Source organism: Octopus sinensis, linkage group LG15, assembly GCF_006345805.1.
Source record: "Octopus sinensis linkage group LG15, ASM634580v1, whole genome shotgun sequence".
NCBI lineage: Eukaryota > Metazoa > Mollusca > Cephalopoda > Octopoda > Octopodidae > Octopus > Octopus sinensis.
Genome location: NC_043011.1, coordinates 67,568,143 through 67,595,522, shown reverse-complemented (window position 1 = coordinate 67,595,522; position 27,380 = coordinate 67,568,143). Strand labels below are relative to the sequence as shown.

Below are 27,380 nucleotides of genomic sequence, written 5' to 3'. Positions count from 1 at the left end.
GGCGTTTTCGTTGTGGTTGTTGTTATCAATGTCAATATCTTTGAATTCGTTGTTGTTGTTGTTGTCGTTGTCAGTCTACAGCTTGATTTACGAATTTCAAGTGGACCAAAAAAGAAAAAAACAAACAAAAACAACAAAGCAAACAATAAATAAATAACAACAAACAAAAACACATATTAAAACAAAACAAAAGAGAAAAGAAATATGGCGTTCTTGGAAATGCTTAACACTGTGTGTGAATAAATCTTACCTGTTTACCTGTTTACCTGTTATCTGAAAAACAAACAAACAAAACAAAAAGGATATCAAAGCTACCTTAATCTCAGAATATCAATAACTAAGAAAATGAACAATTGCTTATCAATTCTAGGAAATAACCACCACCTCCACCACCACCACCTCCACCACCTCCACCATTATCACCACCACCACCACCACCGCCACCACCGTTATCACCATCACCACCGCTACCACCACCTCCACCACCGCCATTAACACACCACCACCACCATCAGCACCACCACCACCACCATTATCACCATCACCACCGCTACCACCACCTCCACCACCACCATCAGCACCACCACCACCACCGTTATCACCGCCACCACCGCACCACCACCTCCACCACCGCCATTATCACACCACCACCACCATCACCACTGCCACCACCACCTCCACCACCATGATGATGATTAGTAGCGATAGATGCCATTATTGTGTCGAAGCTTTTTGTTGTTGCTTCAGTTGTTGTTGTTGTTGTTGTTCTCCCAACAAGTGCTGCACTTCAAAAGTCACTCCCTTATACGGAACATCCTTGTACAGTACCGGATCTACATTGAGAGCAGTGAACGTCATCGCCTCCTCATATCCCGCCACACATATCTCGAAGGAAAGGTTAGTATTTTCAAAGTTTTATACTTGTTCCTACTAATGTCTTTTGTAAGAGAGCAAACAATCGAGAAGATGTTTAAATAATAATAAATGCGCCCTTTTAAAGCCTAGCCAGGCTCACGGGCCCGGTTTCCCGGTTTCAATGGCGTATGCCTTCCCCACATACCATCATCGCAGCGTTACTCATTTTTGCCAGCTGAGTGAAATGGTGCAAAGTGAAATAAAGTCTTTTGCTCAAGAACACAACGCATCGCCCGGTTCAGGAATCGAAACCACAATCTTACGATCATGATGCTGACACCCTAACCACTAAGCCACGCGCCTCCACTGTTGTTGTTTAGCTAAACGAATATATTTATGGGTAAACGCTTTCCACTCGTGATCATCCAGCCTCTTTTTTACTTTTGCCTGCTAAGCAGCTCACAACAGGCACGTCATCCTCTAACTTGTACTTCAGGATTTGTATCATTTGAAGGAGATTTGGCTACTACTTTTAGCTTGTTGAGCGTCTATATACAGGCTCTCAAGCTGGTTGGACTCTTTTCAGAAATTAATGTCGGTTTTATTAAATTTGGCCGAACTTTACCCAGAAAAACAAACAAACAAAAAGCCGGCAGATAACAGATAACAACAGATATCAGCTTTACTTACATTTTAATACACACACACGCGCGCGCGCGCGCATACACACACACACATATGTGTGTGTATATATACAAGAAATTAAAGAAAATGCACACACTTTATCACCCTCTTCATTCGGACTTCGCAAGTACTTTTATGGGCTTACACTTATACATTTATGAATTTTTATGTGTTTATAGATCTTTTATGTGTATGAATTCTTATATATTTATAAGTTTTCGTGTATATGTATGTATTTATAAATTCTTAGGAATGTTTATATATCATATGAATGAATGTATCTGTATCTGTACTTTGTATATTATAGAGAATATCGCTAATATGGATAAAATGAATATATAGATCGGCTTTTCACCTTGTTTTCTCCTCTCCTTAATGATATATATATATATATAAAACTGAGAATGTGTGTCTGTCTGTCTGTCTGTGTGTTTCCCTAAAACTTGAGAACTACACAACCAATTTCATTCAAATTTTACACATGCCTTACTTAGGGTCCTTGTAGTTTTATGGGCAAAACAAAATGTTCAACTTCTTGCCTAGAGCGAGCCCATAGCAATATCATATCTTCTCCACTATTTCAGTGTTAAAAGTGAAACAAAAATATTTCTCTATTTTATGTCAGATGCTTTCACTTTAACAATAAAAATAATAATAACAATTGAATTATATGTAGTAAGTAATAATTAAAATTAAACTAAAGTATAATATAATCGTAACATAACAAAAGTAAAAATAGCAATTGGTATAAAATTGCATCAATGACTTGAACTTGAATAAGTGGCTTCACATGAATGGGAATAAATTTAAAATAAAATTAGCGTGCAGAAATGGAATAGTCCTGATGGAGCTGTGCTTTTACGTTAGATTATCTGCTAATTAGCTAGCATTAAGTATGTATATGAAGTTTGGCTGTATGTAATATCTGTTTTCTCGAACAGTCGCTCCTACAGAATACTGCTGTTGGTTTATTTCTTATACATAAAGGACTAAAGCTTCAACTGCTTTCTGACTCATCGTAAGGTTTGTTGTTATTATTATTACTGTTTAACTATTGTTATCACGTTTCTTGGTTCCTCGTAAAGGAAACATTGTTGTGTTGCATTTGTTAAATAATTGTAAACTGTAACCCTCCCCTTTTGGGAGAAGGAGCTTTGGTTATTGTTTAAAAATTGAATTGTGTCCCTGTTTGGGGAAATTGACAATATTTTCACCGTTTACACGGAAACATTTTTGTTGGAATGCCTTCGATAGAAGAAAGTCAAAAATGAATTTCGCTGCAGCCGTCAGCGGGCGCGAACTCATTGAAATTAAAATGGAAGAAATACAGATTGATCACCGACAAAGACGGTGAATCTAGGATAACACTACCAAAAGAAATAAAAAATTAAATTAAAGAAAAGACTATTGTCTATAAAGTATACAATATAGAGAAAAAAAGATTTGAACACCTGGAGGAAAGCCCCATCGAAAAGTGTCTTGGTGCGACTATGAAAAATACCTAACTAGAGGCGGTAAATTCGCCACAATAGAAGCAAGGTTCGAGTCAACGGAGCGTGCAAGGGAGTACTCGACTCGAACCTTGCAAAGTGGAAATACTTTATTTTTACCTTTATATCTGGGACGTAGGACGTAGGACGTCCCGGATAAAAGTTATAAATATCCCCACTGAAGTAGAGGTAGGCTGGATTGTAGCCACACTTCTATACAAGAGGAGGACAAGATACAATTGATCGAAATTGCAACAGACGAGCCTACAATTCCAGTCTGTTATATATTTTGAGTATTGTTATCACTAGCGATATGAAGATATAACTTTGTATTTTGTATTTTATGTGTAGATGTATATATACAGAAGTACATGTAATATGTACACAAATATATGACCCGGCAACGACGGGTCATAATGCTAGTATATATATATATATATATATACACACACACACAAACATATTGTGTATATATATATATATATATGTGTGTGTGTGTGTGTGTGTGCGTGTGTGTGAATGTATGCATGTATATATGTGAGGTAATATTTTCAGGGATCTTTTCACTTTGACCGGCAGATTTTTAAAATAATTTCTTTGTAACTAAACACTTTTAAACTTCGTATACTGGTAGAATGTGTTACATAAAACATTTTTTCTCTTGGCTTTCTTGAGAAAAATCTGTAGTTTGTAAGCTATTTCTTGTTTAATTTCTTGCGTTTCGGCAATTTCAACCAATCAATGACGTCTATTGAGATGAATACAATTTCTGCGGTTGTTTGTCAATGCGGTGTCTACTCAGTTTGTCACTGTTATTTATGACATATTTCATATCAGTTATGTTCGTATGAATAAAAGATTATTATTATTAAACTTTTATTAATAAACACATATTCTAAGTTCACAACATATGCAGTTTTAATTTACCTCTCTGTTGCACAGATACACTTATTGCATATTATATATTCATTTAAGAAACATATTGGGTTTATTAACATTTCTGAAGAAAAAATATACCCTTTCCCCCACCCCTAACCATAAAACAGATTGAAATGCTATAGATCGATACTAGGGTCATAATTATGGGTAGTCACTGTATTGACAAGCAACCGCAGAAATTGTATTCACCTCAATAGACGTCATTGATTGTTTGAAATTGCTGAAATGCAAGAAATTAAACAAGAAATATCTTACAAACTACAATTTTTTTTCAAGAAAGCCAAGAGAAAAAGATGTTTTATGTAACACATTCTACCAGTATACGAAGTTTAAAAGTGTTTAGTTACAAAGAAATTATTTAAAAAATCTGCCGGTCAAAGTGAAAAGATCCATTTTGAGTATTGATAGTGAAGGTAATAAACCAGAAGTATCTCACATTAACAATAGAGATGTGATTGTTTCACTTTTGACACGTAATACTGAAATGGCGTAAAACAAGAGATTGCTCCGCGCTCGCATTAGATAAGAAGTTGAAAATATTTTTGGCCCATGACACTGTATAGACCCTAAGTAAGGTATGTGTAAAAGTTGAATGAAATCGGTTGGCTAGTTCTCTAATTTTAGTGATATATATGCATTTACGTGAGAGAAAGGGGGGGAAGAGTGCATGTATGCGTGTGTGTGTGTGTGTGTGTGTGTGTGTTTAATGTGTACCAGTTTTCAGACGGTTGGGTGTAAATTGAAACGAAGTTGCAATATTTAGTCTCTGGTAATGCAAGGGAGATAACCCCTGGTACTTACTGTAATTATATTTTGAAATTCAACTCCAAATCCAGGTTACCGTGTGCTTCACTTTCCTTAGTTTAACACTAATCATTAACAAAACTGAATATTAATTAATGAACATTTTATTAACATCACAATATTCCTGTTTACGAAATTCTAAATGAATTTGGCAGCTTTCTTTATATAATTCTCTTGTGTTTTCTACAGCTTCGAAAACATTCGTTCCCATTTAATTCTGTCTTGGTAATTTCAAAGCTGTCATGTCGAGTGCCATGGTTAATCAGTAAGTAGATAACTATTTTTCTTCTCCTTTTATCGGTTTTAATACTTCCTTTAGAGTCAGTCGACAGCATTAATCCGAGGCTGAACCAAAGTTTTATTTCATTTACATCGAATCCAAGATAAACAAAGTTGGATTCAGTGAGGTTGGAATTCAGAAATTAAAGGCACCGAAATAATGCTTTGTTTCAGAAATGCAAATCAATAAATCAATACATGCATGCGTACATACATACATACATACATACATACATACATACATACATACATACTTACTTACTTACTTACTTACATACATACATACATACATACATACATACTTACTTACTTACTTACTTACATACATACATACATACGTACGTACGTACTTACGTGCGTGTGTATGTATGTATGTATGTATGTATGTATGTATGTATGTATATATATATATATATATATATATATATTATATATATATATATATAATACAAATAAGAAAATGGAGACAGATTTCTTTCAATCATCACATAAAAAGCACCATCCGATCGTGGCTGTTTTCCAGCCGCGTCTGGCACCTGTGCCGGGGGCACGTAAAAAGCACCCACTACACTCATGGAGTGGTTGGCGTTAGAAAGGGGCTCAAGCCGTAGAAACATTGCTAGATCAGACTGGGCCTGGTGCAGCCTTCTGGCTTCCCAGACCCCAGTTGCACCGTCCAACCCATGCCAGCTGGGAAAGCGGACGCTAAACGATGATGATGATGATTCTTGTGTATGTGTATTTTGTTTCATATTTATATTTACATTTTATATTTTTATAATTGTACTTTATAATCTCTGACGAGGCCTTGAGATATATATATATAAGTAACTCATTTTTAACTGCATATTACCTCAATACATATGACTAATATAGGCACAATGAGATACCTTTATCTACAGGCTGAAACAGCTGTTAGATCCATTTTATATGTATTATTTTTATGGTATTATCTTAATTATTGATGTATATTGTTTTATTCTGTTGGATTTGGATGTTCCTATTTAAGTAGTTAATAAATAATATGAATTGGTAATATCTGTAAGTCGATGATTGAAAGGAATCTGTTCCTCCATTTTCTTATTTGTATTATGATTTTGAGGTAAAATATCTTACCTTCGCCCATCTAATACAATAAATGAACTAATTGCATGGCAATTATTAGCATTTATGTATTAGCCTTTTGGGTACTTCACTAGCAGTATATTGGATAACTGATATCTCATAGTGGGTTACACTCATAACCCCTATCTCACTTTGTACTATATATATATATATATATATATATATATATATATAATATATATATATATATTTAAAAAAGGAGATGTGGAGCACGAGTTGTGATATATAAAAAAAGGAAATGAAGAAAATGCTGACAAAATAATTTAAGTAAGGGAGAGTGTATTTAATTAGGTGAAAGTTCACGTGAGAAGAGAAGAGATATATATGTGTATATATATATATATATACTAGCAGTATTGCCTGGCATTGCTCGGGTTTGTTTTGACCCTTCAGAATTGGAATTTTTGAAAAGTAAAAATTTTGCATTATGTAGCTTGATATTTTCTTAAAGTGAATATTTTTCTGGTTGAAATACACCGAAAAATGGCGACACAGCAGTCAAAAAATTGTAAAAAATAGGGATTTTCATACAAAAAAAGTACCTTTTTGATGTAAATAATTTTTGGCGTTAACATGGTCCGATTTGAATTTTTTCTTCGACAGAAGGAAGAGCAAGCCTTCTTTTATCATACTCTCAATTTTGGTCAACTTGTGCCACTGGGTCTCGGAGGAGATAGTGGTAGTTGAAGGCTACCAAACCTGCCATACACAGACAACTTCAGCTTTATATATATGACAGAAGTTTGTGTTTATTACCAAAACAAAAAAGATTTATAAATCTTACGTTAAACATTTATTGAAAATTTTCAACATGTCTGTGTCTTTGCATACTTCAAATCTCTCCTTAGTGAAACACACTTTGAAGCATTTCAGGAGTTAGCTGCTGCACTGCTAAACGTTCGCTCCATCTTGGGGAATGGAGGTAAAGAAAACGATTGCTGCCAAATTGAAAAAGAAGGTGTCATGGACAAACGGGAGGGGTTCAACTGGAAGGAAGATAAAATTATAAACAAAATTAAAAAATTTATACACTTTTAATACATATTAAACATAATAAATATAAATAAAAGTCAGTTTTAAAAAATGCATCCGATTTCTTTCAAATAATCATTAATTCTGAGACACCCTGTATTCACTCGTCCGACTAAACGGGGGAGGGAATACAGGGAGGTGGGGGCTGTTTGCAGGTGGCGAGCGTAGCTTCCGGAATTGGTCGCATGGTCAGATTCAAATAGCTGTGAGTCACAACAGCATTTTTTTTTTATATGAACATTTTGCATTACATAGAAAGCAGACATACTGCCGGGCCATGCTACATTGCGAAGGATTGGAAACGTGAAACATCAACAGGGCACTTCTGGAGAATGGATGAATGGGTTTGTTGCACCTCTACCCAGCTGCACACACACACATGGCCCGGTGATGCGTGGGATGGTAACATGAAACATCAACAAGGCGCCGACAAAAATTTTAATCTTCTCATTTCTTCTGCTAAATTAGACAGAAAGCTTTCCATGAAATATTATAAGCTTCTTATAATGCATAAGTAGTGTCAATATTTCATCATGGGAAAATGGCCTGAAACAAAGATAAAACCCAGTGCATGAGTCAGCGTTGGAAATGTTTTTAGTTAACAGCTCGAGGAGCCTGATTAATGTTTGTTGCAAATTTGGCAGAAAGCAACTGGATACTCTTCAAGTTACCAGCCTTAATGCAGCGAAATGCTTAAATAATGCAGTTAAATAATGCCCCTGCACCCACATTAGGCAAGAAGCTAAAAAATGTTTTGGCCCATGATACTCCATGGACCCTGTGTAATACATGTATAAAATTTCATTAAAATCGGTCGAGTAGATCTCAAGTTTTAATGACTTGACAAACACAGAGAGACACATATACTCTTTTACTCTTTTCTCTTTTACTTGTTTCAGTCATTTGACTGTGGCCATGCTGGAGCACCGCTTTTTAGTCGAGCAACTCGACCCCGGGACTTATTCTTTTTGTAAGCCCAGTACTTATTCTATCGGTCTCTTTTTGTCGAACCGCTAAGTGACGGGGACGTAAAGACACCAGCATCGGTTGTCAAGCAATGCTAGGGGAACAAACACAGACACACATACACACACACACACACACCATATATATATATATATATATATATATATATATATATATATATATATATATATACGACAGGCTTCTTTCAGTTTCCGTCTACCAAATCCGCTCACAAGGCATTGGTCAGCCCGGGGCTGTAGCAGAAGACACTTGCCCAAGATGCCACACAGTGGGACTGAACCTGGAACCATGTGGTTGGTTAGCAAGCTACTTACCACACAGCCACTCCTGTGCCTATATCCTTTATTTTATATAATTAATATGAGGGTAATAAAGATTTTAGAAATTTTTACTACCAGTGGCCTAGCGTATAGAAAATATATTATTCATCTAAAATACAGTGTACATTTAAATACATTAAGAGATTTCCATCATAGGAATCCCTTATGCTAGAAAGAACAGCCAAAGTCCAAACCACTAATGGTAAATGTTTTTATTTTTCATTCCCTTCAAGAATTTATCCCTAATTAGCAGTTTGGACTTTAGCTGTTCTTTCTAGCGTAAGGAATTCCTATGTGTTTAAATGGACACTTTATTTTATATATATAGATATATAGGGTTGGCCAAAAGTCTATAAATACTCTCTGTAATTCTGTATTGACTCAAATGGGAAAATGTGTCACTCAAGAAGGACTTCAGTTTGAACAATTTTCATGATGTTTCATATTTTGATGCTTTTATTAAATTCATTCAGTTGTTAAACATAAACCTTGGAATTAAATGGTTTTGATTTACTGTCAGGTGATGTTCTCCTGGGGCTTAATAACAACAAGATTGGTCTTAATCAAGACGACCACTTTATGTCATCAAATAAGCTTTAGAGTAAAGCATGAAAAACAATAAACTTGTGGAAAAATTAAATGAAATGCTTTTTAAAATATTTCCATAGTTTTCAAATACAAGGGACATTTTCCTTTTTTCTGTCTGTCTGTCTTTATCTTTTTAGTCTTTTGATGGCTTGGTAGCAGGTAGTAGGTAGTAGTAATCCTAGAAGAATATTTGATATGAGTTCTTGGTTTTGATTGTTTAAGCAGCAGTAGTAACTGAGTTAGGAGGCGGTGAGAAAAAAGATGAAGAAGATGAAGAAGAAGAAGAAGAGAGAGTAGGAAAAGAAGAGAAAGAATACTAAAAATACAGGAGTGTATGATAGAGGATGTTGGTGGAATCCTCTTAAATGGTCAAGGGACCGAAAAGTGAGCTGTTGTGGTTGTAATAGTAGTGATTGGAATTGTTCTGAATAAATTCATGGGTAGTGACTGTTCTGAATATATCATTTTTAATATTTGTGTGGGTATCATTCTAAGGCCCTTGTAGTAGTGTCATTTATGGTGGAAGCATTCAAAAGGGGTTTATATTTTGTGATAAAATATAAATCTTTGCTAATGTGTTGACTACAAGTTGTATTGTCTCTGAATTTATAGAGGGAAAAATTCTGAAGCTTGGTTGTTCATTAGTGGTGCAAATGTTGATGCTACTTTTCTGTATTTAAATTAAATACAGAAAAATTTAGATTAAATATCGATCTTATCAAGTGGCCAGCAGGGAAATAAAAACCTTCAAAGGTAATAATTATTATTAAAATTATAATTTAGGGTATCTAAAAGATACCGCCATGCTGAAAATAGCAGCCAAAATCTGACTCTAAAACCAAACCACATTAAATGTTCATACAGCACATGTGCTGTATGAACATTTAATGTGGTTTTAGAGTCAGATTTTGGCTGCTATTTTCAGCATGGCGGTATCTTTTAGATACCCTAAATTATAATTTTATATATATATATATATGGGCATCCAACTATAGAAACCATGTCAAATTGGATAGTAACCTAGTGTAGCTCTCCAGCTTAATAGTTGTAGTGAAACCATCTAACCCATGCTAGAATAGCAAGCAGACATTAAAGAATGATGATGATCTATCTATCTATCTCTCTATCTATCTCTCTATCTATCTCTCTATCTATCTCTCTATCTATCTATCTATCTCTCTATCTATCTATCTATCTATCTCTCTATCTATCTCTCTATCTATCTATCTATCTATCTATCTATCTATCTATCTATCTATCTATCTATCTATCTATCTATCTATCTATCTATATATCTATTTATCTATCTCTTTATCTCTCTATCTATCTATCTGGTTTGCCCTCAAGAGAGCAGTAAAAGCAGAAGCGATTAGGTACAGCAAAGCACTAGCCATAGATAGAAATAGAGTAGAGGGTGAGCTAGTTAAGAAGCTAGAAGAGGCAATTAGAAGCGGCATCGCATCCGACGTTTTGGCGGCGAGGTTGGCCCTCGACCAACACTTCAACGCCAAACACGAAGGATGTGCTGTCAGAGCTAGGATGCGTGCTCTAAGGAACGAAGGTGTTGGAGCCGCGAGAGAGGCCCGGGTGGCAGAGGCGCAACAGGGCAACAAAGCCACCATTCGGTCACTGGTAGATGAACAGGGGCGCGAATTGCTCGAGCCAAGTAAAATGTGTGAGGCCTTTCAGCAGCATTTTGCCCGACTGTTCGGAACGAGTGGAGGGCAAGAACGTAAGGTGGACTTCAGTGCCTACCTACATAGCCTACCACGACTCTCGACAAGAAAGGCAGGGTGCTGCGAAGGTGCCATCATGGCGGCGGAAGTGCGGGAAGCGATGGCAGAATGCTTGAGGGACAAATCACCAGGTTTGGATGGTCTACCCTACGAGCTTTACAATTGTATGCCAGACTTGTTTGGAGATCTCTTGGCGGCGGTGTACTGCAACTGGCAGCAAAACGGGAGCATTCCTGGTTTTGTGAGCCGAGGAGCCGTAACACTGCTGAAGAAAGATCTAAACAAGGGAAATGTAATAGATAACTTTAGGCCCATCACTCTGCTTAATGCAGACTTGAAAATTTTGGCCAAGGTGTTAGCCAAGAGGTTGGCGCTTGTCATCGAGAAACTGGTCGACAAGGCGCAAACATGCGCCGTGCCAGGCCGGACCATCCATGACAACCTCCATCTGATGCGCTACATCATAGACAGGGTAGTTAACGAACCTGGCATGGGTGGGGCCCTGATCAACTTGGATCAATCGAAAGCCTTTGATAGGGTAGACCATCGATACTTGGAGGCAGTCCTGAGAGCGGCTGGTTTCGGTCCCGTCTTCCGCGGCTGGATAGCTGCCTTGTACAGAGGCATCCGTTCGGTAATTCGCGTAAATGGACATCTATCGAGACCTTTCGACATTGCACGTTCGATCCGTCAGGGATGACCCCTCTCGGCGCTTCTATACGTATTGACTCTTGAGCCACTACTGCGGAAGCTGGCGACTCTGAGGGGCATCCCGCGAGAATTGGGATGCGGGATGAGCGTGTCTGCATACGCGGACGACGTCACCGTCATAGTGTCTAGCCACGAGTACTTCGAGCTGGTCGGCGAGACACTGAAAAACTACGAAGCGGTGACAGGAGCGAAAATCAACCGGGAAAAGTCAGTGGGCTTGCGACTAGGCACCTGGAGAAGCAAGCCCATGCCGTCCACCAGCGCCTCCGTCGTGGGACGCTGGACCGACGGCCCGGTTGAGTTGCTCGGGGTCTGGTTTGGTCCGGACCTCCAAGTGGAGAAGAACTGGAACGAGATAACGAGTAGGGTGGTCACACTTGCCCGGCAATGGGCCGAGAGGAAACTGTCCCTAAAAGGTCGAGCGGAGGTGGCGAACACGTACATCGCGTCCGTCATCTACTACCGCCTGACCGTCGTACCTTGTCCCGACCCTACCATCACCAAACTACAACGCATCCTCTTTCGCTTCTTGTGGAAAGGATGCGTCCCGATGGTCAGGCGATCCATTTGCTGTCAACACCCGTTAAAAGGAGGGCTGGGCATGCCGTGGTTGATGATGCGCAGACACGCGCTGAGACTGCGACATCTCTGGTCTATGTAGACGACGGTGAACATGTGTGGTCGCCGTTTGTGAGGCACGCTTTCCCGCAGCTCGTCTCCATGACCGAACTGCAGTCGTGGATCAAAAAGAGGCCGAGGAAGGGCGAATGGCACCGCGAGTGTCGCGTTGCTCTCAAGCAACTCTGCCGTCCTGGGTCGACCTTAAGTGACTTCAACACAACCAAAGCATTCTATAGGGCTTTAGTGGAGGAGAGGTACGACGACGAGCTCGGGGCGAACCTGGACGTCGACGAGGAGTACCTGACCCGCCTGTTCAGGACGACTTTCGGGCCAGGGCCCATGGACAACTTCCAGAGCTCCCTGGCCTGGCTGTGCTACCGAGAAGCGCTACCCATTCGGGATAAGCTCTACAGACACGGGTCGAGAAACACGGGGCCGACCTGCCCGAGATGCGGTCAGAGCGACGAAACCGTTCTGCACGCACTCGTTCAGTGTCCAACAATTTCCGACCTGTGGGCTTATGTCGAACAACTGCTGTCACGTGTGGGACGAGTCGGTTTATCAGCTGAGTCTATCGTCAATATTGTCACGCCTCCTTCCTTCAAACGGGAAGGAAGAGCTATTTTCATCTGGTGGACGCGTCTGAAAGGATTGGAGACAAACACTTTCCTCTCTGGTCAATCTCTCATCAACTTCTTCAAGTACCACTTGAAAAGGAAAGTGAGAGTAGAGAGGCAAGTTTTGTCTAGCGAATGTTTTAAAAAAAGATGGGTGAATGTAGCAAGAATGGCACGTATGAATGACAAAGCCACCTTGAGCATAGTCCTATGAACCCAGAAATCGAAAACAGAGAGTTGCTTATTTGAAAAAAAAAAAAAAAAAAATATAAAATGTGACTTCATTGACCGAGGTTACCGTGGTCTTTTCCGTAGGCTTTTCTTTCCACGGGTAAACCTCATCTGTCCTCCCCTTTACACTTCATATTGACATTTCTGTGATAACGATCCCTATTGATCAATTTTTTTTTTTTTTCCTCTCCGCCTTTTTTTTAACCCCCCTTTTTTTTGTCCTCTTTCTCTCCTTTTACGATCCCTTTTGATCGAAACTCCCCCTTCCTTTTTTTTTTTTTTTTTAAACCTTGAAAAGAAAAGCTCTACCTTGTAATTTGTTCTATCTGTGTGCAGCCCTGTGTGGCTAATAAAGAAACATATCTATCTATCTATCTATCTATCTATCTATCTATCTATCTATCTATTTATCAATCTATGTTTCTATAATTTTCCTTGTATACATATCTATTTCAGGGGCTTGCAACCAGCTGATATTATTAATAATGTTGAAGAACTCTTGCAGAAATATTTACAAGTACCTAAGAAAACCTACCCCAGAGCCCTCGCCCTAAGTGCTGGGTCTAGTAAGTGGTGTTTAGTTACCTTTTAATGTTGGTTTCCTTTGTTAATTATCTTTAATATTAGTTACCTTTAATGTAGGCACAACTGCAATTCTTCTAGAGGCTACAAAATATATATTTTCTAATGTAGGCACAGTTCTTTTGGGGTGGGGTCATAGTCGATACCTTTCACCATGATAGTTGACTGGTTCTTAATTTTATCGATGCTAGAAGGATGAAAGGCAAAGTTAATATAATCGACATTTGAACTCTGAACGTGTACGCATGCACAATATATTAAGTCACAATTATTTTATTTATTGTTTCTATCTGTTTCACTGTCTCCCAATATTCTACTTCAGCATTAATCAAACTCACAATTTCAGGGACGATAATTAAAACTGTGAATCATTTATTCAATCAGTATACATTGATTAAGGTACTACTCCCATCCATGTGTCTCCCCAGCCTACACATTCCACACTCTCAATGTGGGCACATTGAAAGGTAGGTCTAGCGCGATTGTTGAAATGCTTGAATGGAGGCATGTAGATGTGCATTGCATCCAAGAACAAAGGTGGAGAGAAGGTTCTACTAGGTTCCTCACAGGGTAAGAGCATAGGTATAAAATCTTCTAGGTAGGCAACAGTGATGGTTTTGGGGGCGTGGGCATTCCGCTAGCTGAGAAATGGGTTGATAAGGTAATCGATGTAGTCAGAGTGAGTGATAGAATACTCAAGCTTAGACTAGTGTTGCAACATGGAAGAGCTAACATTATCTCGGCCCCTCAGCCAAGATTTCCTGCCTGATGAATAGAAAAAAAATCTCATCAGCGAATGACAGAGACCTTCTCTTTCTGGCTTGTGACTTCAATGGGGATGTTGGACAGCAACCAGCTGGCTTTTATGGCATGCATGGAGGCAACAAATTTGGTTCTTGTATTGAGGAGGGAACTAGGCTACTGAAATTCTCTGATGCAATTGATGCTCAACTGGTACTTATTTTATTGACCCTGAAAGTACGAGAACAGTAAGCAAAGCTATATAGACAAATGGCTGAAAGAGATTGGAATAGAATGCCAAGAAGAAAAGAAGAAGAAGTTTGACCGTAACCAGTTGAGCATGTCCATTAGTGGCTGATGATATATGCATCTCTGATCACGAGCAGAAGTAGTGGGTGAGCATCATAGCCATGTATTGAGAGGGATTCTTTGGGGTTTGAATAATTCACCTCTGGAAACATGGGTGTTTCGTTCAACATCCTTAAACAACCCTTATTCAGGGACATTTTGAGCGGGAAATTCTAACTGGACCCCACCTGCAAAGTTATGTGCTGTTTATCTTGATATGAGATCATCATGCTACGCACATATGGTTGTGATGCATGTACTTAGTGCACCCTTATCAGACGGGTAGTCATGATGGGTATACTGGGCTTTGTATATTTTACCCCAGAGTCACTTTGATGGCATGCACTGCTCTCTCACTCAATAATAATAATAGTAATAATAATAATAATAATAATAATAATAATAATAATAATAAACAAGAAACAAGAAACTACCAGGCCAACATATTAAAGAACGGCAGTAGCCTAACATGTGTATGCCGAAAACAAAATGAAACCATTGATCATGTTGTCTCCAAATGCAGTCTTCTAGCGCCTACAGAGTACCTCAATAGGCATGATAGAGCTGCACAATATATTCACTGGGTAATTTGCAAAAACCTGGATTTGCCCCATGAAAAAAACTGGTGGGAACACAATCCACCTGCAGTGCTTGAAAATGACCACATCTCACTCCTCTGGAACTTCACCATTCAAACTGACAGGAAGATAGATGCAAATAGGCCAGACATCGTATTGAAAGACTTCAGACAAAGAACATGCCTCCTCATTGATATGACTGTCCCAATCGATATAAACGTATCTGTCAAGACTTACCAAAAATTGAGCAAATATAAAGATCTTGAAATAGAAATCAGCAAAATGTGGAAGCTGAAGACTAAAACGATACCTGTTGTCATAGGTGCCCTGGGAATGATAACGAAAGGGACTGATTGCTATGTAACTCTGATACCATGAAACCCCAAAATGGCAGAAATTCAAAAGATAGTGCTCATGGGAACTGCTCATATCCTACGCAAAATACTCTCTATGTAATCCCAAGGTTTAAAACAAACTTTTTTTATTTAAAAAATTTTTTTTTTTAATTTTATTTTTATGTATTAGACATTCACTAGTACAACACCCCCCCCCCTAATATAATGCACAGAACTTCCAACCTGTTGTCTCTTGAGGTCTCTGGGTGAGACTTGGAGCCAACTTGTACAGACATAAAGCAAAAGTCAAACATAGAATAATAATAATAATAATTTATCATAGCAATTCAAGATCAAGGAACTACCAGGTCAAAATATTAAAGAACAGCAGTTGCCCAGCATGTTGTGTCTGTAAACAACAAAATGAAACCATTGATCATGTTGTCTCCATGTGCAGTCTTATTGCGCCTACAGCATATCCCAACGGGCATGATTGAGCAGCACAGTGAATTCACTGGGTAATTTGCAAAAACTTGGACCTGCCCCATGATAAAAACTGGTGGGAAACAAACCACTTCCAGTGCTTGAAAATGATTACATCTCACTCCACAGGAACTTCACCGTTCAACTGTCAGGAAGACAGATGTGAATAGGTTAGACATCATATTGAAAGACTTCAGACAAAAATCATGCCTCCTCATTGATATGACTGTCCCAGTTGATATAAATGTATTTTTTAAGCCCTACCAAAAACTAAGCAAGTATAAAGATCTTGAAACAGAAATTGGCAAAATGTGGAAACACAAGACTAAAACAATACCTGTTGTCATAGGTGCCCTAGGAATGGTAGCAAAAGGGGCTGATTGCTACCTAGCTCAGCTACTAGGAAACCCCCGAATGACAGAAATTCAAAAGCTAGTGCTCATGGGAACTGCCCATATCCTACGTAAAGTACTGTCTATGTAATCCCAAATCTGAAGGCCATATGATCAAAGACATTATATTTGGCCATTCCATTTCATTTACAATTACAGACCATCTACAACACTATCGTGCGATAAGTCTTTCCCTTGTAATGGTACCGGCACCGACTGTAATTGGATATTAGCTGACCGGTTTTTTCATAGAAATGCTAATTCACAGAAAGATGCTGAAAGCCATTATGTTTTGAGAAAACAAATGGAGTTATCTATGAATTGAAATTTTGGTCTGGACCCATTCTAAGTGAATATGAAGATTAATGTATTGATGGTGGTAGGAACAAGTAAAATACCCGGGAACAGTGTGATAACAGGTGAAAGAATTTTAAGGTGGTTAGCTGGCAGAGTTGTTAGCACGCCGGGCGAAATGCTTAGCAGTATTTCATCTGCCGCTATGTTCTGAGTTCAAATTCCGCCAAGGTCGACTTTGCTTTTCATCCTTTCGGGGTTGATTAAATAAGTACCAGTTACGCACTGGGGTCGATATAATCAGCTTAATCTGTTTGTCTGTCCTTCTTTGTTCTCTCTGTGTTTAGCCCCTTGTGAGTAGTAAAGAAATAGGTGAAAGAATTGTAAACCAGAAAGTTGCCATGGGTACAGACATATCTGATGGAAGAGAGGTATTCAGAAATGATGTGAGAATTAGCAAACATGAATAGAGAAATGGAAGATGCTGAGTGACGTGTATTGGAGTAGTCACGTGGTGGATGGACTGTGAGAAGGGATAAATTTCTCATACCAAGGCTATGTTGCTGAAAGCAGGTGTGTGATTAATAAGTGAGGCACAACAGTTGGCTACATTGATGGTTGTCTTGGGGTAACAGTAGGTGAGAAAAAGCGGACATTGACAACCTTCTTACTCAATGATGAAGGATGCCTCAACTTCAAAGTCATCCTAGATTAATTCCTTTTGTACTGTAATTATTGAAATTATTCCAAAATATTTTCTTACAATCAAATAGTTTCAAAACACATTACTGTATGTTCCAATGTACACTATTACCAGTTTCATTTCTCAGGAAAAATAGTCAATATCATGTACAAGTGTACTGTGTAGCTGTTAGCCTTCAGTTAAGATGTAGTATGTTGACTGTGGAGGTGCCATGGGCCAGTGGTTAGGGCAGTGGACTTGTGGCCATAGGATTGCTGTTTCGATTACCAGACCGGGCGTTGTAAGTGTTTATTGAATGAAAACACCTATAGCTTCATGAGCTTCCGGCAGAGGGCGGTGGCAAACCCTCCTGCACTCTTTCACCACAACTTTCTCTCACTCTTTCTTCCTGTTTCTGTTGTACCTGCGTTGCAAAGTGCCAGCCTTGTCACACCCTGTGTCACGCTGAATCTCCCCAAGAACTACATTAAGGGCACACTAAGGGCCACTTATATGTTAATTTCATAAGCCGGCTGTTCTGTTGATCAGATCAACTGGAACCCTCATTTTCGTGACCGACCATGTGTCACAAGTATGTGCCACGAGTGTGCCACGTGTATGACTAATAGTAGACTCAACATGAAGTAATATTAGAGGTAAGTTGATTGCAATAAAATGTTTCGGAATAAATTGCAACACTGGAAATTGTGCATTTTCTTTCCTCTTTACAAAACATTTCTGTTGACTTGAATGAATTTTGTGCATCTTTTGCTCTAGTAAAATATCATCAAGTGGAATTACAAGGTGGAAGGGATACAGGAGATATAATAGATGGTGTTGCAGAAAATTTAAGGACAATTGCAGATGAATTAGAAAGAGGTTATGGTTCAGAGATCGACAATGCTTTTCATCAACACGATTCTAATTTGAATCAATATGGTACCTTCCGTTTAGCAGCTGAGAATTTGTTATCAAACATTCAAACACCAATTCTACAGGTAAAAATAATCCCTTCTCTTTTTTTAATTTTAGTCTCACAACACAAAAAAAGATAACATCCTCATTTATGTTCTATTCTAAATTAATTTATTTTAATTTAAACTTCATATTTGTTGCCCGTGTGTTCTTTTAGAATTTTAGGATGTTCTATGGATACATAAAATGCTGTATTTCAGTTACACTGTGTAGGATCTCTTCTTGTCTTTTTTAATCCTTAAATTTATATACATACAATCTAAATTGATGCTATTTAAATCGAAATAACAATTATACACACTAAGTTATTCACTCGTACACAAACATACGCGCCTGCATGCACACACACCCACACTCACACACACACACACACACACTCACTGAAGTTTGCTGGAACAGCACGCACATATTTAGATGCTTTCTTTATACATACATGCTTACCACACACACACACACATATATTGTCCATCCATCCATCTCTATCTATCTATCTATCTCTCTGTCTATCTATATACATATATATATATATATATGTGTGTGTGTGTGTATATATATGTATACGTGTATAATTAGGGATAACCTCTAGGTGGATAACAAATATGCTAGAAGAAGATCACATACAATCTAACTACAAAGAAAAGAATGTTCTCTGGAGAAATTCAGCAAACACCAGAACATAAGCAGGTAAGACAGATGAAAATTATATAAAAATCAAGAATTAATCATGGTTATCCCTAATTATACACATGTATTGAAATTTTTTCTGATTTTTCAGATTTTTTATATGCTAGGCTACTGGTTTTAAATTGATATTAATTAAATTAATATTCAATTTATCACCCTCATTATTTAAATATATATATACTATACATTCAAAAATATTAAGGTATGGCCTTGATAAGCCATTCGACCCACTAGAAAGAGCAGCTAAACTCAAACCGCTAAATAGTTGTAATTCAGAAACCAAAGGAAAATAAAAACATTTACCCTTATCATCTTTGGACTATGCATAGTTTCGACATACATATTGGCAAACCGATTTAATTAAATTAAATTAAATCCATTTGCCACTGGCCTGTCTCGTCAGCAAAGAGGCCAGGGAAATATATATCCATGAGGAAATATATTTCTCACTGGACCGCTGGTGGCGAAAAAGTTCTCTTGAATTTTTTGCTACCCTGATATTGATTAAAAAAAAAAATATATATATATATATATATATATATATATATATATATATACACACACACACATACATATATAAAGGGAGAAAGAGAGTAAGATATATATATATGTATATATATATAGAGAGAGAGAGAGAGAAAGAGAGAGAGAGAGAGAGTTAGTAACAGAGCCAGAAACAGAGTGAGAGAAAATAAAACAGGTGTGTGGTTTCATAAATTCCTTAATTCCGCCATCTTAACTATATTTCGCTAATAATGGAAAACCTTGTCAGCAGATTCCATTATCCAAATCTTCAAAAAGGCCTTTACTCAAATTAATAACTTTTAAGATTTATACCTGACAGTGGACAATATGATGTGATCAGCGACCATAATTACCAGGCTAAAATAATTCAGGAAATTTGCTTAAATAGCTTGTAGATGGAAAGCGAATGATTTCTCATATTAGCCAAGGGTTTAATTCTGCCGTCATAGTGTTCACGAAAATGGTCAAAGATGTCATGATATCTGTTAAGTTTCTGCTGGTGGTGTAAAATCATAGTGATGAAAAAGATAGTGATGAGAACAGTTAAGTCACCGAGAAAGTGCCTTAACATGCAAACAAGTATATTACATATTTAGGAGAAGGAGAGAAAAATCTGTAACATCCAGCTAAAGGTTTGATATTTCATTCTTGGTAGCAAGCAAAATGAATGACTGAATTGATCACAGTCTCACATGTGAGATTTCTTTCACAATGAAACAGCAAATTGCAGCCAGATGAAGAAGGAGGGGATGAGAGCTGCCAAGAAATCTAAGTTGGGGTGATGGATAACATGCCACATTTTTATCTAATGTAATATTGAAACGCTAAAGTATATACAAACACCTCAATATATATAGATATATACATATACATATATCTATCTATCTATAACTATCTATCAATCTATCTATCTATCTATCTATCTATCTATCTATCTATCTATCTATCTATCTATCTATCTATCTATCTATCTATCTATCTATCTATCTATCTATCTATCTATCTATATATCCATATATATAATGGCTACCCCCTCGTTAACGAGTATGGCCATTGCACGAAGCTTAGCTGTTACTGGTGCTGTGATCAAATGTGACTTTTTAGCCCAGCTAAAGATCTACAATGTCTTGTACAGAATTGGCAGCTAAAACCGTTACTGGCAAATAGCCTGCTGTAGTTGTAATTGGGCTTCATGTACCTTTGCATGTCGTTTAAGTCCTCCTGCCGAATTACACTCTCTTCCACATGCCCAACAGATATGATTAGCATGGTGTGTTACACCACCACCAGTGGCCAGGTTGTCACTCATCTATCTCTTTTTATGACTACGAAGATGACTCATGAGTCCAGCTTTACTGAGGCAGGGTCTTGCACAGACATTGCATGTCAGAATCATGAGAAGACCCTTCCCATCTGGAAGTGTAACAGCGATGCCCTTCCTGAATTCCCTCCTTACTTTCTCATGTGCAACTCGAGATTTCTCAAACGTGGCCGTCCCCTCGTGCACAATCCTTCTCCACCTGCTACGATCAATAGCTATGCCCTCCCATGTGTCAGGAGAGATGCAAGCATCTCTTAAGAAAGCCTTCAGTAAGTCCTTTTCGTCTATGTGGGGGTCGTTCTCCTTTAGCTAACTCTCCATAAAAGAGTTGTTTTGGCATCCTCGAATCCTTCATCCTGATCAGATGACCACTTCATCTGAGCCTTTGCTTTAACACAAGAGCTTCTATACTTTCACACTGAAAGCCTTCCAATATTTCAAGATCACTGATATGGTCCTCCCACTCAATGCCATAGATCCGTCTGAGGGACATCTGATGGAAACGTTCCAGTTGTTTAAGGTGCTATCGATATGTGACCCACGTCTCGCAGGCATAGAGAAGAGAAGGGAGCACACATGCCTTGTACACCTTTATCTTTGTCTTTCTGCATATGTCTCGCCGACACCAGAGGCGCCTTTCTAGCCTTCCGAAAGCAACACTTGCTTTCCTAATTCTGTATGGAATTTCATCATCCAAATTGCTATATCTCTTAACAGTGCTTCCCAGGTAGACAAACTGATCAACTACATCAAGTCGTTTACCATACACATAGATATTTGGTACACTATACTTCTTACCTGGGGCATGACAACAATTTTCATAAGACTGACTGTCAGTCCTAAAGCAGTGCAAGCATCAGAGAATGCATTCAAAATGTGTTGCATATCAATCTGTGTGTGCTACTAGCTCACAATCATCTGCATACAAAAGGTCTCTTATGATAGAGGTAAATACCTTTGTTTTTGCAGCAAAGCACCTGATATTAAACATGCTGCCAGAGATTCGATAATGGATGTAAACACCATATCTGCAGTTTCTGAATGCAATACAGAAAACCATCTATATGCATATAGATATATATACAAATTGAGATAGGGGTTGTAAATGCAACCCTCTATGGGATAACATATATCCAATATACTGCTAGTGAAGTACCCAACAAAGTTAATACATAAATGTTAAGGATTGCGATGCAATCAATTCATTTACTGTATTATATGGGCAAAGGTAAAATGATTTACCACAAATTACTAATACAAGATAAGAAAATGGAGAAATATATCTAAATCAAATATCAATTACCAGATAATACTCAATCACATACTTTATTGAACCACCACATAAAAGACTGTAGGGTTAGATATAAAAAGCAGAACAAATCAGTGTACATAAAGGAATGTACATAAAAAAGTGTACATAAAAGAGTAATGTTGTATAATAAGTAGAATATATATGAAAAAGAGAATATACATATAAGTAAATACAAATATAAGTATAGATTACATCTTACAGCTGTTTCGGCCATGTAGATAGGTATGTCTCAGACATTTACAAAAATATCATAAGGCCTCCTCGGAGATATACATATACATATGAGTGCATATACTCACACTCCTATACATATAAAAATATACATATACATAATAATGTAAATAAATAATATAAATTAGTAAACATATGTTCCACATTCAACGTTTCAGTTCTTCAACTTAATATTGTGATAATAAACATACACATATTAGTACCTAGATGCAAATATACATAGCCAATAGTACATTATATTACTTCCTACTAATTTCCAAAGTGTCATTAAAGTTAGCATCATTATCGTTATCAATACCATTTATGCTACCATTATTATCATTCATAATATTATTAATAACGCTTACATTAGGATCCGAAGTGGCACATATGTATGTCCGGGTTCCAGTTAGTAATTTTCCTTATGACATAAATACATTATTGGATTTGAATTTAAATTATCATTGTCTTCCTCATGGTTGGTCTGTTGAGAGCCGCCCGACCTCCACCACACCGCACAAGAAAAACATACACATCCACATCCAACCCTAAACCCACACGTCCACATAAAAACCCACACACACATGCACACACACATGAATACACACCAACACATCCCTACACATTCACTAGATTGCAGAGTGCATGTCTTTCATCGCATGGCTTATAGACAAATCAGTACAGGCAGCAGTGTCTATACACTAACACACACACTCACACGCACATCCGCATATACTCATAAATATTAATACACTCTCATATACTGTATCAGGGAACATTCGCACACACATATATACATATTTAAATATATGTCTGCGCACTCATACGTACAAATAAAACCTATACTTATATAATATTTCTTCTTAGTTATGTTGTCTTGGAATATTGCTGTAAATTCAATTTTATAAGCAAAATAATAGTAAATGCAAACACATGGACAAGTTTCTTTTGCCGAACAGGAGGACGCCACCCGTTCCAGATTCAGAAGCTATCTCACAGACTTTGACCCCCTTTCTGTTATATTATTTTGCAACAGTTACATTAAGTGTGCATTCTACAGCCAAAGATGATGAAGATTTTGCTTTCCATATTTTAGTTTTCTTTCTTTTTTTTCCTTTCTTCTTGTTCCACTTTTTGCATCAACTTACTTTGAATTTTTTGTTGTAGTTTTTACTCATATACCAGCATCATGGTTTGTAGATGCATCTGACCTTATGAAATGAATCCAAAAGATTACTTTGAGATACATGGCATATTATATAAGTCTGCCAATTTAATGTCCAAGCAGTTCTTTTGTTTTTGTGTATATTAAATGATATTCATCTCTCACTGGATGGCGTCCCTTTTTTTGTTGATCTGCTTCTAGTGCAATCGTTATCTTTTTTCTGTCTCCTTCCAGCTTGGTGCAGTATTTGAACTTTGTAAACGATATACATCTGCGTACCCTGCATTCAGTGGTGATGGTATAATTGAACAGCATGCTGTTAGATACATTCGTGATCATTTCACTCCAGATGGTACCTGGGTAGGTTTTGATTTCCTTTCTTATTATCTTTTGCTACACCATATTTTTGTAAAATTTAGATTTATTTTCTAGACACCTTTGACATAATTTTGGGGACTATTTCCATTTTGTTTGAAGAATCCTTGTGTTCCAATGTCTCTTTTTGAAGACCATTTTTTAGAGATATTCCCTTGGGGATCTATTTCTACTCTATTTCTTGACCATTCCATAATGTTATTTTGGTCTTTCTTTAACAGTTTCCTCTGCATTTTTCTAAACTATTTTTGGCCTTTTTGCTTAAACCTTTGTAGTATTGTTGCAGACTTCATAATATTTTCACTTGTAGATTATAATATGCCATTTCTTTTACATTTTTAATATTATTATCTGATCTTTTCTATTCCATTTACAGATTATAGAGCAATTTCTTGTATACTCATTTGCATCATACTTCTTTAGACTCCCTGTTGTAGCCACAGACTATTTCTGAATATTTTTGTAGTCTTTTTGTATGTTATTTTCTCCTCTACATTTTTTTTCGAGCCCCAAAACACCCAGTTTTCCCAATTTCCATGGCATCCAAGTGACCAATCTCACATGTTTCCTCCATGGGGCTACTCCTTGGCAGCTGGAGCCATGTGAAATGAATACATTGAATACATGTGAGTGAAGGGTTGTGTATAAAGTGTATTGTTGTAGTGAAGTGAAAGGAGGCGAAATGGCAGAATCATTAGCATACTGGGCAAAAGGCTTCATGGTATTTCATCTGCTATTACGTTCTAAGTTCAAACTCTGCCGAGGCTGACTTTGCCTTTTATCCTTTCGGGGTCCATAAATTAGGTACTAGGGAAACACCAGGGTTGATGTAATTGACTAGTCCCCTCACGCTGAAATTTCAGGTCTTGAGCCTTTAGTAGAAAGGATTATTATAATGAAGTTAGGAGCTAAAGGGACAGATTTGACAGAGGGTTGATGGTAATGTAGTTTATGAAAATAAATGCAGGATAACTGCCTATGAGGATTATTATTGTAGTGAAGATATAGTATATATAGAGAGGTATAAGTAGACAGAATGAGGGAGAAACAGAGAGAGAGAGAGAGAGATACAGAATGTGGGAGAGAGAAATAGATGTTATATAATTAATTGAAAAGTAGTTTAAGAACGAGTGAAGGACTATCATAGGATTTTCTGCCTTTTTATAAATTACTGTTCAGGATTTGAATAAATACATTTGAAGTATTGTCTCAGATGTGTGACTGATACTTCTGCACAGGAAGGGGATACAAATACAACAGATATAGGCTCTGCCTCCAGTTTGCTCTAAGTATTTCCCTTTTCTCTGCAGCTTTATGGGAATACCATTGATATTTAATAACTTTACTTTTTCCTTCAACATATTCAGTAACCTATGATTGCTATCGATATTAACTTTGATCTTAAGTTTCTGGTTAACATAGCCATGCTTAATATATAATTTACATACAAATACCACATTTTCTTTTACTCTTTCAGAAACCAGAAAGAAATTAAGTAAATACTACAAACTCCACTGATGAGGCAGACAACCTAACTGAAAAAGTGAATGAAGACAACTTTAGAGAAGAAAACCAAGGAGATGGCCCCTCACTGACTATTGCTGAGAACAATGATAACTACGACCCACAAGGATTTGCCTCCTTCAAATGGTTGTGACAAGTTCTTTTTCTTACAAAGGAACTCAGACAAAGGACGTCCAATAAGCCTGATCGTTCATAGTAACAGGCAGATTTTCCAGCGTTATACCAGTTATATTGCACTGGTTGGTCGAAATTGCTCGTTTTTGCCAGCCCAAGTGGACTGGAACAACGTGAAATAAAGTGTCTAACTCAAGAATACCATGCATCACCCAGCCCAGGAATCGAAACCACAGTCATACAATCATGTGTCCAACACCCTAACCACAATGCACCTCCGCAGTGATAATAACATCATCATCATCATCATTTAGCGTCCGTTTTCCATGCTAGCATGGGTTGGACGGTTCAACTGGGGTCTGTGAAGCCGGAAGGCCACATCAGGCCCAGTCAGATCTGGCAGTGTTTCTACGGCTGGATGCCCTTCCTAACGCCAACCACTCCGTGAGTGTAGTGGGTGCTTTTTACGTGCCACCCGCACAGGTGCCAGACGGAGCTGGCAAACGGCCACGAACGAATGGTGCTTTTACGTGCCACCGGCACGGGGGCCAGGCGGGGCTGGCAACGGACACGAACGGATGGCGCTTTTATGTGCCACCGGCACGGGGGCCAGGCGAGGCTGGCAATGGACGCGAGCGGATGGTGCTTTTACGTGCCACCAGCATGGGGGCCAGGCGAGGCTGGCAATAGAAAGGAAAAGAACATTTCCACTTTTGTGCTGGGTGTAGAGCCGACTTTTTCTCTGGGGTCCTTCACTATAAAAACTATTAGTGGGTCCTTAATTCATTTAAAGTAACGTTTAAAATATTTGGTGAGGTTACTTTATACAGGGACACCATCTCATTGGATTAACCGTAGTTAAGTTAGCATTCGTGTATTTAATATGATGAGTATCAAAATTTTAATTAGAAATGATTATGTGGAGAGGGAAAATTTCTATATCTAATTATCTAATTAGAGATAATCTCATCACTGCTACGACCTATACAGTGTAATCTATACTTCACTGAGGAGGGCGAATAACACTGAAACATACTTGGAATAGTCTCTCATGCATAACGAGCATATTAGTATAGTATTATCCAATGAGACACTGTCTTTTCCCTACCACATAATTATTTTCTTATTACATTTCTGATACTCACTATACTAACAATTGATTTTTCATTCATGCAGATGACGTCTCAGATGATCTTTGTGATTCAATTTCTTTCAATATTATAAAATTTTCACATTTCCCCATTTTCACATATCGAATATAATTTGTGATTCATTATTTTCTCAAAATGATAGCGTGTAAGCTTTGTTGATGAACTAAGTCTAGTGTTGACTCCCTTATCAGAGATAATTTTTAATAAAAGTATAACAATTTCATACGAAATATATTTTCAGCTGTTTTTTCTTCAAAGTAAAATATTGGGTTGTCCGGAAAGTTTGTGCCGATTTATAGTAGCTTACATTTCGACTTATTTTAGAATATAGTTGAGTCCATAAAATTGGATTTGGCTACAGCTCCATTTAGAACAAAATTTAATCCATCTTTTCGTGGAAGAAGGTTTATGTTCCTATAATCTGCATTAATTCCGTAACCCTTTAAAATGGAAAGTAAGAAAGTTCAGTTTCGACACTTGATGCTTTAGGAACCAGACAAAAATTGCTGCAGCTCGGCTGGGACGTGTTACCCCACCCTCCATATTCACCAGATATTGCTCCTTCGGATT

At 37.7% G+C, this 27,380-nt stretch overlaps 1 protein-coding gene across 3 annotated transcripts; it reads left to right on the top strand.

Annotated features, from left to right (window-relative positions):
• Positions 1-727: 727 nt before the first annotated feature.
• On the top strand, positions 728-25,994 carry LOC115219865. 3 transcript variants are annotated; one of them, XM_029790159.2, is made up of 6 exons: positions 728-897; positions 4,962-5,037; positions 13,476-13,585; positions 18,232-18,452; positions 23,881-24,006; positions 25,499-25,994. In XM_029790159.2, the coding sequence occupies exons 2-6, from the start codon at positions 5,015-5,017 to the stop codon at positions 25,514-25,516; spliced, it is 498 nt and encodes a 165-aa protein (XP_029646019.1). In that variant the 5' UTR covers positions 728-897; positions 4,962-5,014; the 3' UTR covers positions 25,517-25,994. The 3 variants fall into 3 exon arrangements, with proteins under 3 accessions (XP_029646019.1, XP_029646021.1, XP_029646020.1); XM_029790161.2 differs by lacking the exon at positions 728-897 and adding an exon at positions 1,266-1,662; XM_029790160.2 differs by lacking the exon at positions 728-897 and adding an exon at positions 1,266-1,666.
• The last annotated feature ends 1,386 nt before the right edge of the window (positions 25,995-27,380 follow it).

Excerpts from the sequence above, each read along its gene's own strand:
- LOC115219865 (XM_029790159.2), top strand. The coding sequence starts at position 5,015 with ATGTCGAGTGCCATGGTTAATCA. Across the intron at positions 13,586-18,231 it reads CGCCCTAAGTGCTGGGTCTA|TAAAATATCATCAAGTGGAA; the intron begins GTAAGTGGTGTT and ends CTTTTGCTCTAG. Across the intron at positions 18,453-23,880 it reads TTCAAACACCAATTCTACAG|CTTGGTGCAGTATTTGAACT; the intron begins GTAAAAATAATC and ends GTCTCCTTCCAG.